Source organism: Ammodytes marinus (genome assembly GCF_949987685.1).
Source record: "Ammodytes marinus genome assembly, chromosome: 1".
NCBI lineage: Eukaryota > Metazoa > Chordata > Actinopteri > Uranoscopiformes > Ammodytidae > Ammodytes > Ammodytes marinus.
The window spans coordinates 15,602,195-15,615,845 of NC_137230.1; the positions used below are offsets into that span (position 1 = coordinate 15,602,195).

The 13,651-nt window shown below is 37.2% G+C and overlaps 1 protein-coding gene across 1 annotated transcript; it reads right to left on the reverse strand.

The window, feature by feature from the left end:
* Window positions 1-127: 127 nt before the first annotated feature.
* On the reverse strand, window positions 128-9,777 carry cln6a (CLN6 transmembrane ER protein a). The gene is made up of 7 exons (XM_080034559.1): window positions 9,608-9,777; window positions 7,515-7,635; window positions 7,275-7,373; window positions 5,385-5,573; window positions 2,892-2,947; window positions 2,120-2,242; window positions 128-1,317 (listed from the first exon to the last, which is right to left on the reverse strand). The coding sequence occupies exons 1-7, from the start codon at window positions 9,655-9,657 to the stop codon at window positions 1,047-1,049; spliced, it is 909 nt and encodes a 302-aa protein (XP_079890685.1). The 5' UTR covers window positions 9,658-9,777; the 3' UTR covers window positions 128-1,046.
* Between the last annotated feature and the right edge of the window lie 3,874 nt (window positions 9,778-13,651).

A 13,651-nucleotide genomic window follows, 5' to 3' on the forward strand; every position in this document is an offset into this window, starting at 1 on the left:
AGGGTAAAACCATATCATACCAGTCTCGGGTGATAAAAGGGAGACGCACAAAACCATATAAATAGCAAGCTTTTAAATGATTTACTTAAGAGACAAATTGGAGTCAAACAGCAATTGGAAGTTCAATTTCATATTTTTTTTATTTAGATCAACATTTACAAAATGTAACCAGTAACTTAAAAGTATGTAACTGTGACCTTAAGCAAATAAACAACATGTTACAAAACATTAACAAACACAATTTTACATTAAGAATAATAACTTTAAAAGACCAAGACGTCCATTCAACCTGTTATAACAAAATCCACTGAGTAAGAATGTATCATAAACTCGTATACCTTTGATCTGTATTGCAAAAGTCCTCTGCTCATATTTCCTTGACCAATAATGAGTAATGTAAAAAGCATCTGTGCAATAATTCCCATCCTGTGAAAACTAATGTTGTAGTATGTTGTCAATGAGGCTGCCGGTTTAAAATTCAGGGCTAAATGTTGCCTCGCCATCTAATACTATTATGACCGCATATGAAAATACAACAGTTCACAGCTTTCATTTCTAATAGGACGAAATATACATTTCACCACAACTCTGAAACCTCCCACCTTTTATACTACATTTGAAATATGTAATACTCTCCTTTCTGCTTAAACAACAGATCCTGTTAACATACTACTGCCTATTATGTATGTCTTTGTGAGTATTTAAAAAAATAACTTTTGTTAATTAATTTAATTTTCTAATCGAAAGTCATAACATTCCAGCAGTTTTAACAGATTTGATTTCATGTACAAAGTCAGAAAAAAAGGGCAAAGTTTCATATAAATACACAGAGAATACAATCCTCTTCTGAACGTATGGCTAAAGCCGGCAGAACCGTGTGTTTTAAAGTGAACTTCAATAAAACTCATTTATCCTCATCAGTGCCTGAGTGCAGCCACTTTCTCTGATGCAGGAACTCTTTTTTCATACACACTTAAGTCGCTTCTGAGGGCCAAGGCAGTTTTTTCTTCAACACACTGACTTTAACAGACCTTGCGAGATGTCATTCATTGGTTCTTCTTGATATGTAAGGTGTAGAAGGACCATGGTTCTGGCACATACATGACTCCCGGGTACTTTTTGCGTAGCACAGGGTCGTTCCACAGATAGGCCACCCACAGCGCCACCAGGAGCAGAGTAACACTGAAGCTACCGAACAAGAACAGGCCGTTGCTGTCGGGGCTGAAGCCTTTACGCTGCTGATGAATCACTATGGCAACCATGGCAAGGAAGGTGAGGAGGAAAAGTTCTGTGATTTGTCCCTCTGTGACCAAGTACCTTGAAGAAATGAAAGGAAAAGCCAGAGATGTCACAAAGTGCTGGCAAATTTACAACTGAAATGTTTTGCATTAGTTTATTTGTTTACAATATCGTTTTTTTTTTTTTACTTTGCAGTAAAAGGAGCAGCTTTAGCCTTTATAGCTCATTTCTAGCTGTAGTCCCCGGCCAGTTGTTAACAGGCAACCTAAAAAAAACGTTTTAATATAATTGAATGTAAGTGTTCCCTTTGAGTAAAGCTCAAATCCAATTGGAAGTCCGATGCTGCTCTTCTCAAATGAAACCATATGGTGCCATTTATTTTGTTAAATAATAAAATAAAGTTTTAAAATTGTTCCAGCCAGAAAACACAACCTTGAGTTGATGTGAATATTACGTAACAATCTGTTCAATGTCAATCACCCAACAGAAGAAGAAAATGCTGCATCTGCACCCTTTATAGAAATTCTCCCTAAATAGTTTACAGAATGATCATGAGCTAGACAGAATGATTGGCGATGTAATACCCAGTTATTTTGTTGTGAATTCACACATCTTTATCTATTCTATATCCATTTATTTTTTGTTGAAAGTTTAAACTGAATAATACATAAGTCATATTTTTAAATGCCAAATACTTCCTTGATTCACTTCATTTATCTCATACCGTTGCTCTGCGTGCCAACCTCCATTTGCATTATTTAGCTCATGAAACTAATACAATGACTGGGTAGTTTTGCTGTCATTTAACAAAAGACATCAGTCACGTATTCATGGAGAAAAGGTTTACAAGTTTGTTCAAAGATTCGAGAAGGCAACTGACCAATAGTAGAGGGCGCTAGGTCCCAGCAACAACCAACCAGAGACGGTCATCTTCTTCTGTTCTTTGGCCTTGGTGAAGCAGCCGGTGAAGTACATGACCAGAATGATGAAGAAAGGAATATACCTAGAATAAAACAAGAGGGAAAGTTATACAATGTGTTGGATTCAGTTGGATCAAAGTAGTTCTTAGCAAAGAGATGATGCAAAATGTATGTCATTGAGAATCATAAATAAATATTGTAGCATCACTTGTCCTAATGAGCTGGCAGGTTTCAGTTATTCAAAGATCACTATATAAAGCTGCAAGTAAAAACAGGCGTGTACAAAACTCTTTATTAATTGTATTGTAAAACATTTGTAAAATTTGTAAGTTTTTTAAAAACATTATTTTGGGGCCTTTTTTTGTAAGAGGGTCAAAAGAATACCAGTGTACAGTGAATCTTTCTCCTGCAATACAGTTATCGACTGACAGTCACGAAACTGTCTTTTATCTGTGCAAGCAATGCATGTTGCTTGCACAGCATGGTGTAGGATCAGTTTCTCGCACGCACACACACACACATTCTCATCCTGAGAATAGGTTTTGTATTCAGAGATGGAATAGAACCCACTAGCAGCCAATCTCATGGTCTGTCTTCGAATTCACTGAATCTTACATTTGTTTCTTGCATCTGACCTATTTATCATTCATATTTAAACACAACATCCTGTTGTCTTTTGCTCAGTTCTAGTCATTTTCATGCACGACACAAATACTTTATACAAAAACATACCACATCAAGTGTCCCAGCTGTTCATCGTAAAAATACAGCAGCTCAAAGGAGTCAATCTGTGAAGGAAGGACAAAAAAAGCTGAAATATTACACAAACTCATTACATGTTATATGTTTAGATTGCCATAACATACTGTTACTTCTTCTGCATTGGTAAATAACTGCACTGTGGACCTTCACTCTCCCTTATGGAACAGTGCCACCTACTGTTCCAGGACCATTTCTACCTTATTATGGGAAATAAATAGAAATAATATTTAAATAGAAATAATATTTACAGTCAGGTAAATGACTATAAATGAGGCGAGAAACATAACCAATTATTCCATACGGGGCAAGAGGGGACCTGAATGGTTTGAGTATGAAAACGATGTGAATCGAACAATATATTTGTAAGTCAAGACATCTAAACTAAGTTGAAAACCCTGTTTAGCACACTGTTAGAGAGCGCTCTCCATCACTGACATCAAAACAGCAAATAAAGGAATATCTTAAGCAAAGGTGGCTTGAGGACACTGAGTTGGTTTCTCTCACCTGCTTTATCACACTACTTTGACGTTTAAATCACAATAAGGCATGCGCCAAAATCCCTTGACATCTTTCTCCACTTTTAGTGTTATTTCAGTGTGAAAAGCTATGTGTATGGCAATAAAAAAAGAAGATCAAAGCATGTATTACTTCCTCTGAGGTAAATCCACATTAAAAAGGTGAAAGTGCTATTCAATTAATTTCAACAACTGCCACTGAGGAGCTCTCCATGCAGTTTTATAATGTAGGATTACATCTCTTTAAAGAACTTCTATCCGCGATGGATGAAAGTTGAATTACTTGTAATTAACTGAGGAAAGAGGCATTGCTAATGATCATTGCTTTTCCATGTAAATAAGTGCGTATAAAATCAGAAAATATTATGAAAGCATACACTGTATGCATGCAGACTATTTAAATCTCATCAGATTCATAAACATATTTGTTGAGTAATTTTGCTCTTAAAAACAAGAAAAAATGTACAGTAAATATTTAAACAGTATCCGCGCTAAAAAGTACCATGGTAAACTCTTAATTTGTAACAGTGTTGTCTGGTGTTTGACACTACATAATTAATAGTGTGTTTACCAGTTTCTTTTTATATATTGACCAGCAGTGTGGTAAGGTGTAAGGATAATTTCTTATAGCTGTACAACGTTGTATCAAAAACATTTAAATAACAAAGTCTGGCTTTAACTGACCTGGAATTAACTCCAAATAAGTTTTCATATCATGTGTATTCAGATAATAGTTGTCAGAGCTGTCAGTCAAAATGCTCTGAACAAAAACAAATCAAAAACGTTTACTGCTTCAGCATCAAATTTACCTAAGTTGGTTTCTTAAATCAAGTTTTAATACCTGTAAGCATGAGTGTATGATAATATTGGTTCAAAGCTAAAGTAGGTAGACAGTCAGTAAGTGTTGCTCCTTTGATCAGGAAGCACTCGAGAGACACAACAAGACATCAAAAACAACAAGACAAAAAAAAAAAAAGAAAGATTTGATACCAATAAAATATGCAGAGAGACAATTACGGTAAGTAATGTCAGTTTGTGCCATAGCTGCCAAGGCAAGCTCACTGAAAGTCACTGAACTGTCTTGGGAGAGTCAGGTCAAGCAACAAAAAATGTTTATGGTGTATGGCGTTGGATGACTAATAAACTAAATATATCGATAGATTATAAAGGGACCAGCAGTTTTTATCATCAACTAGCTCAGTGCTTCTCAAATGGTGGGGCGCGCCCCCGTGGGGGGGCGCCGTGAGTTGTCAGGGGGGGCGCGGGCTGCCTTGATTTCCAACTGACAATTTATTTATTTTTTTTTTAAGTGCTATCAAGCGCTATGTGTGCTTGTGTATGGTCATATCCGCGCGAAAGGCCGCGATTTGCAGTAAATAAATGTCCACATGTGTCTCCAAGTGTCTCTGTAGGTTATTTAAAAAGAAATCAAGCAAGTAGACTAATAATAACGTTAATGAATTATTGGTTATCGCATGACAGAAGGCCTATTGGCCTATAATAATAAAAAAACACCACCTTAACTATGTTTACAGTTTAAAAATTTTTTGAATGAAATGCAAACCTCAGTGAATCATTTGCTCTTGTTTCTCTGTCCTGAGATTCACACAGACTGAGCAGTCTTGTTTAAATGTTACAAATTGAGCTAATAAACTGAACTTTGAATGTTTTTGCTGCAGAAGTTATCTCAGCTAATTTTTGTTATCTAATTTGATAATAAGGTGATTGTATGCAGAATGCTCGTGCCAGAAAGTCATACAGTGGTTTTGTACAGATAAATAAATAAATATTGGCAGGTTCTCAATAGTAGGCCTATTTCAAATTAGGGGGGGCGCGAAAAAATTTCTGTCCCCTAGGGGGGGCATGACAGAAAATAATTGAGAAGCACTGAACTAGCTTAACATGGCCAGGATGAAAAATACAAAGATGGAACAAGGTATTTATTTACCAGAGAGGCAGGTTTCAGGTTTCTGATGATGGGGTTCTCCCTGACTGACAGGTGGAGCTGATAGCCACTCAGGATGAGCCGGTGATTGATTGAGTCTCCCACCAGGTGGATGCTGGCTCCCATGACAAACGTGATGATGCAGAGGTAGACCGCTGAGCGAGGCAGCGCCCTGGGACTGCGCTCAATCAGCTGAACGGAGCAGAGAAAAACACGTTGTATTTTATATATAACATGATATTGACATTTTATTTGAAGCAATTTTGTTCCCTAATGGGAACTGAGGCAAAATAAAGGCAGTAAGAAGCCTGCATCACTTAGTAAGACAGCCTAGACGCTTTCAACCAGACAGCTCACTTATCCCCTGGTTGGCTCATCCTGCTCCACTATGATTATTTACACATGAAGGAGACATTGTTTTATATGACAGACCAATCATATGCAACACTGACAGGACAATGTTTAGCCTCAAGGGAAAATTGGTTGATTTCAGCATGAGGAAGCAATACTTAGCAAAATAGTGAATGCATTCATAGTAAGCGAACACAAAACTAAAACATAATTCAACCATGGAAAAGAAGAGTCCTAAAAGCACTAGGCTAGGTCTGGAAATCAATCTTGTTCTTCAATCTACCCGTAATTCATCATTAACAGAATTTATAATTGTTATGGAATGACACAAGGAAATTGATTACTAAGATTATTTTCTGTTACATCTAAATGAAAAGGATTAATTGATGGTTGTTTACTACTCATTATGGTCTGTGTGAAAAAGGGTTCTATGTTTTTTATGTGAAGCAACGGGCTGTAGCGCTGTGCCCGGGACAACTTTCCCCTCGGTGTACTCTGCTCTACTAAATTGTTATGCAACAGTAACATTTGATTGATAAATGGCCTCTAAGATTTTGCTGCTGTATGTGTGAGGGCCTACTTTAAATATCTGTGCTGCACATTGCTCATATACATATCATAGAGAGCAAAGTGACTCCACTGACAGCTGTCACTAGTAGCATTTTGTCCATGCTCAGGTCAAGTATGCCTGTCTGTTGATTAGTTGGTAGATGAATGTTTTACACGTGTTCTGTTGGTTGCCATAGTGAGCCTGCTTTTAACAATGTAAAATCTATTTCAGTAGGAAACTGTGTTGAATCAGTCTAATAAAAATATAGATTTTTTTTTATTAAATTGCATTAGTAAATACTGCCTTTTTGTAGCCTGGCATTCCCAGACCTGCCACTAGGCGCTGGCAAATTAAATTTGCTGCGCATGTTGGTCTGGACACGCTCCGTTGAAGCTTTATCAAGAAAGCCAGAAATCTGGCTGGTGGTTTCAATTGGTTCTATCTAATATGGGCGCGCCAGAGCCCTTTATATGGTGCTCTGGGGAGGACGTAACCAGATGACGACAGTGACGTGCATGCGACGTCGAAGCCGTGATAGTAAACATCAAATATGGCTGCGGATATGTTGTGTGAGTTTGAGTCTGCTTTGGCCTCGACCCTTAACGATTTGGAAGACGGCACTCAAATATTTCATTAGCAAGTAAGTGGAATGTTCTATTTTGCCGACCGACAACGGCAAACGTTTAATTTAACAGTTTAACAGCTGTTCGCTAAACGAAAGGGGCTTACGTCGCCTTGTGCATCGCTCTGATTGGTTGTAGTGCTATCCAACTGCGTGCAGTGGCATTTGAAATGCACGAGTAGGAGCCGCCCCTTGAGTTGGAAATGACTATTGATCGTGGCCAGACCCTCTATCGTTCAATATATCAGGGTCTGGATTTCCAGGCTAGCCTTTTTGAGGATATGCTCGACATTTTGAATTTAATTAAATATTAGTTCATTCTTATTCTTTGTATTAACCATCCAAGCACTTTTTTTGTGTTAAGACTTACCTTGAGCAATAGGAATGGCGTAATGACATTGTAAGCCATATGGAAATAGTCTCCAGCACTGGGCTTGTTCAGGGGAAACCACTCCAGAGGAAGGATGATCTAATACAGGTGATACCAAGAAAGTAGTTGGTGTTCATTGCGCTATGAAATGGGGTGTAACCATCCACTCTATCAGTTTTTACGCTATTTAAAAGTGCATGATGTACAGATTAGGTGGAAACGTCCATTGAAGCTCCTTACCATGACAATGGGCCTGCCAAAGTCCAGTATCCAGTTCTGCAGAGTCAGATAGAACCACAGGTCAAAGTGGAATAGCTGCCTTCTCCCTTGTGACATGTTTTCCTTCACACCAGTGGGAGAGCTGTCGACACACATTTTACAGTGGTTGTGAGTCATACTAATAAAACAACACTACAAAAACAAAGGGCCACACAGAGGTTGAGCGGTTAATAGACCTGTTGGGAATACTGTAGTCAAGTAAGGTTTACTATGGAGTTTACTACAGCAGTAAATTCAGGATAAAATACATGGTTGCCTTTTGCTGCTTTTTACTGATTTACTTTATTAGTACTGTAAGTGTAAAGCCATATTTTTCAGATAAAAGATAATAACACTTGTGCATGTAAATATGGGATGCACAAAAATAATTTTAGCAGACTATACATGTATATAAGTGGTAAAGATATAATTAAAGTACCATTGTACACTTTTAACTTAATAATTAAATTGCTGTGCTTTTCTTTTCTTAATGCACTCTATAATAGTCAGATGATGTTTGCACCAGCAGATGTAGATTTGCCGAGCTATTCAACTTGATGTGCTTTGTGTGCAGTTGTGAAACTTCCTGTTCCTTCCTGCACGCTGAGCACAGTTACTATAGTTGAGCATACGTACAGGGGACATGTCAAAAGGCTGATTCAGGCTCAATACACTGTGGGTGTGTTGTTGCTAATGTTGCTGGTTCATGGTTGGTTGAAGCTGGATGCTATCAAGGAATTGGAGGCAGCTGGCTACCGTCCCCAGGTTATATACGGCATTGTCTTATCCTGGTGGTCCAGAGGCAGCCCCTTTCATTATGTTGAGGGTTTTGATTTTCTGAATAGTTTATTTTGTATTGTCTTAGTTAACATGGCAGTCTGTTTCCCTACCAGTCTCATTTATACTTTTACTTTCAGAACAAGGCCTTTTAAGAATGCCTTGAGGCTTTGTATGAATCCTGCTTTTAAAGATTGTACTGGCTAAATAATAAAATGCAGTCAACCCATGACCAGATAATCATATAATTGCTTTCTCTCATATACAGTCATATGAAAAAGTTTTGGGAACCCCTCTCAACCGGCATTATAATTGACTCTGCTTTCACAAAAAATATATAAAAGTGCTATGTCTTTAATTTACTAGGAACAGCTAAGTACTGGGATGTTTTCCAAACAAAGATTTTTTGAAAAGCAGTATTTGGTTGTATGAAATAAAATAAAATGTGAAAAACTGGCTGTGCAAAAATTTAGGAACCCTTGTGGTTGAATGCTTCTGTTTCCCTAAGGTATGTCATATATGAAAAGGAATTTGCTTCTTTGAAATCCCAGCTAATGATGAACAAAAATCCCCAAAATTAGAAGGGGGTCCCAAACTTTTTCATATGACTGTAATTGCTTTCTCCGATCATGGCAAATCAAAACTAGCTGGCTGGAGGGAAAACTGAGCGGTATGAACAATAGAAAATAGTGTTCTTTTTATGACTAGCGTACTTGAATAATAACCAATCTAAAGTTTTGAAGATTTCTTAAATCTATTTAATTCCCTTTCTCTCTGATAAAACAAATACTGGTGCATATCAAATGAAGATGAGCCTGTTAAGACCATATTTGAGTGTGTCCTGGCGGCAAAGAATAGAATCTTACTGCAATGAAAATAGCTTCCTCGATTAGGCCTACTCTACACAGAAAACTATAGTGCAACAAATGCGGTATAAGTGCAGCTCCCCGTACATCGACACAACTTTTAAGACAGCGTTTCAAGATCGGCTGCATGAATAATGAGCCCCCGTTCAAGCTTCACTAGCACAGGTGGCTCAGTCAAGTGATAGTAAAGTCCATCCGCCGCAAAAAGACCGTAGTAAACCACGATTATGTATGTAACATTCGCCTCAAGTGTTTTGGAGGTAAATCCCACAAACAGCTACAAGACGTGACATCAAAATAGTTAACCTTATCCAGTTGAGACTTTTTTAAATTTCGCGCGGCGAACACGCTCCTGTTCACTTTTATTGTCGCGTCCCACCGTTGGAATTTCGCGCCGCCTACAGCATTTGCCTTTTAGCTTAGTATACAAACCTAGATTTCGAGAAGAAATCGTTGCTTCGACGTTTTCGTACACCCTGCATTTTCGGTTTCCGTGTAACCTAGTTTGGTCTAGCTAGTTGTGCTCCCTGACCACCCCGTCGTCAAAAAGGATGAAAAGTTAACGGGACTTAACCATGGACCTATAAAGGGACTAAACTACGGTAAACATATTTCTGTCAAAACTTCTCGATTTCACTTCCTAGTTTCCACCATGTTCCCGCCTCCCCGCCTCATCCACAAATCACATCGCAGAATAGGAGTTAGTGTGGATGGGCACAGTTAACCCAGGGCTGTGGTTTGAAGGCAAATCCACCTACTTCAAAACAAATTACAAAAATAAATTCTGCTTGGCCAAGTTTATGTGGTATTAAGATCGGGGTGTCCTGGAACCATACAATCATTTTCAGTTCATTATTGTAATTAATGAGCCTACTTAACTAATACAGGCTTACATTTATAAGTAAATAGCCTTATAATAGCCTAATAATACACACATAGCTACATGAAAAGAAGAATGTGACTACAAATCGAAATAGGCTATTTACCTAGGGGGCAAAACCCCTTTTTTTTAAAAACAGACATGGAACGTTGTAAAAGGTTGTTCACCAGAAATGATATCCAGGACCTTCCAGGATCCCAACCTGGGTGGACAACCTGGTCAACTAGCTGCTGGAAAGCTACAGGGGGCCGACATAGCAAATCAGAACCACTGTTTAAAGGCCTACTTCACCGGTTTGAATATGAAGGTGTATTGAATTCTGAGATACTATGTAGTATAAATGTGCGAAAAAATTGAAATCGGTACTTTGTAAATATTACTGTGATGTCACAGTAATAGACATCACAATAATATTTACAAAGTAAGTTTTTTTTAACCCTATATTTCTCTTTCTGTGATGTCACGAGAAAGAGAAATATAGGGTTAAAAAAACACTCTTTCTGCCTTTTCTCAGGCTAGGATGAACCGATTTCAATTTTTTTCGCACATTTATACTACATAGGATCTCAGAATTCAATACACCTTCATATTCAAACCGGTGAAGTAGGCCTTTAAGTGAATGGGGGTGAATGGGTATGGGCTAATGGGGAATTTTTTGAACTTATAGATATCATTATGAAACTTTGCAAGTTGATTACTGACATTAAAACAACAACTTTTTGCATTACAGTATTTTCCAAAAAGTTTGAATAAGTATGAAAAATCATCAATATCTTACTAATGATGCATAAATTTGCATATCTGCAAAGCCCCAAAATCTAGATGTTGGACAAAAGCAGAATCAATTTGTTTTTAAATTTTGAAAACAAAACATGTGTCCAACTGCCTGAAGCTTTTCCTCATCACAGTTCAAATTTGATCAATAACCCATAGAAAATTATTTTTTTACACTGTTTTTTCCAAGGGAATGTCTAGCCGTTTCCTAAAATATCAGCTGGAGACTCCAAAAGGACACTTTTGGTCCATGGCACATGAAATGTAACTGTGTAAAAAAATTATTTTCTATGGGTTATTGATCAAATTTGAACTGTGCTTAGGAAAGGCTTCAAAATTTAAAAACAAATTGACTTTGTTTTCTTCCAACATCTAGATTTTGGGGCTTTGCAGATATGCAAATGTACGCATCATTAGTAAGATAATGATGATTTTTCATATTTATTTAAACATTTTGGAAAATACTGTAATACAAAAAGTTGTTGTTTTAATGTCAGTAATCAACTGGCAAAGTTTCATAATGATATCTATAAGTTCAAAAAATTCCCCATTAGCCCATCCCCATTCACCCCCATTCACTTAAACAGTGGTTCTGATTTGCTATGTCGGCCCGCTGTAGCTTTCCAGCAGCTTGTTGACAAGGTTGTCCACCCAGGTTGTGATTGTGGAAGGTCCTAGATGTCATTTTTGGTGAACAACCTTTTACAACGCTCCATGTCCATAAAATCACTTTGCCCCCTGGGTATAGGCTACATTGGCTAGCCCACCGTAGCATACATTAGCCTAAACTCAAGACACGATTCAATTTCCAAAAAAAATATTTTATTTATAAATTAATTCTTAATTTCTAGGCTAACAAGGCACTCAAAGGGGTTTTCAGAGTTTACTTTTCATTAGCCTATTTGTAGCCTATTAGTAGGCTATTATCACATTATATGAATGAGCATTTTTAAAACCGGTCAAACCGTTGACTGCATGTCTTAACCAACTAACATTTACCAAGCTAAATTATTTTTGGAAAGGTACCAAATAAACTATAGTTAACATGATAATATATAATTCCTCTTTTATTTAGGCTACAGTCGTGTGATCAGGAGTTGTAATTATTCCAGACAGGCTGTGCCTCCTGTTGTGGGGAATGCTCTCAGTAATGATTTAACCATCTGTGCATTTTAGTTGAAAGCAACAGGGATCTGTGGTCTCTGAAGTAGGAGCCCAAATGCTAGTCTTTGTTGCTTTGTTTTAAGCTCCCCGGTTTCAGTTTACAAGCATAAACAGCTTTAATAAATATTAACACGTAGGCTATGCAGTCTATCGGTTCATTATTCAGCGTAGAGTGGCACTACATTCCAACCTGTTTCAATTCCTTAAATAAACAATTTAATATTCCTAATTTCCTCTGTGGCTTGTGCAGATTACACTTTAGCCATCTGCTAAAGTGTAATCTGCACAATCTGCTAAACCTCAACCCAGTATGGTTCTTACAGAAACCTGATTTTGCTTATGAGCATGAGACACAATGTGAATTCAATGAGGGGCAGTCTGAAACATGTAGGCCTAATGATATAATGACATTAAGCAATACTGGTATATTGTTGGGTAAAAAGCGCACCTGAATGTTGAATGATGAACCAACATCTGTATCTTAGTAGCAGATGTTAAAGCAGCATCACTTAGGAAACCACAGCCTGATGATTTAAATTGACATTATGATGTAGAGTCAGACAGAGACGAGGTTCAACTGAAGCTCAGTCAGGTCTAACAGGGTCAAAATAATGTAATCTGACAATAAAATCTGGAGCTCTATTCAACTTTTCCTAGTCAATGTATTATAATAAAAAAAAGTTTCACTTCATTTCATTGTTTCTTGTACATATGATAAATAAGGGAAACTTGTTAAATGCAGCTAAGCTCATGAATGTGTAATAGGGTAAAGCCACCTGCTCAGGACAACTATATGTGATAACATGTTGATATGATGATACAATGTTGTTAAAATGAGCTTTTTTCAACTTTGTCTTCTGGCTCAAGTAAATCCCTTCCTAAACAGGCGTAACCTTGACAAAGCAATTCACAGCTTCATTAGGTCAAGGCTGTATTTTTGTAATGCACTTTATGTTGGCTACGATCAAACTTCTATCTTGCGCCTTCAACTGAAAAATGCTATGGCTCACTTTTTATCAAATGCCTCAAGGTGTGAACACAATACGTCCATTCTTTGAGCACTTTGGATACCTGCTGGTTGCTGAAAAGGGCTGTAGAAATAAATGTTAATTGATTGAGTATGTTGATTGATTGATTGTTAAAACTCGGTTTTCCTTAGCATATTTTTCTAACGATAATGAGTAGTAGTAATAGATTTGCCTATACACGGGATTTATTTTTTTGAGTATCAATCAGATTGTTTTCAATGCTTCAATGTCGGGAAAAAAAGCATCAAGCAGACAGCAGAGCAGACATTACTGCACTGACCATATGATATTCAGATTTAGTTATTATTCAAAGGCTTGATTGTGTCATAAGAAGAACATACTTTCACATTGTTTATCTAAACACTACGCCATTCTACATAGGTTTCATGAAAGTCACAATTTCATGAAAATCCAGAACACAACCACCCAGTTTTCTTATAGTATCTGCAGAAAAATTATGTGCAGAAAAATACCTGCAAAGTTATTCTAATAAATAGTAGAGAAAGACTCCTTCGCATTGTCAATTTTGAAATAAAGTTGTAATGTAATTCTAAGCGGTGAACAGCAGATGTCACTGTGAATGTAAAGTGAAATTATTATAGCGTGCCTATCTCAGCATGATTCTGTACA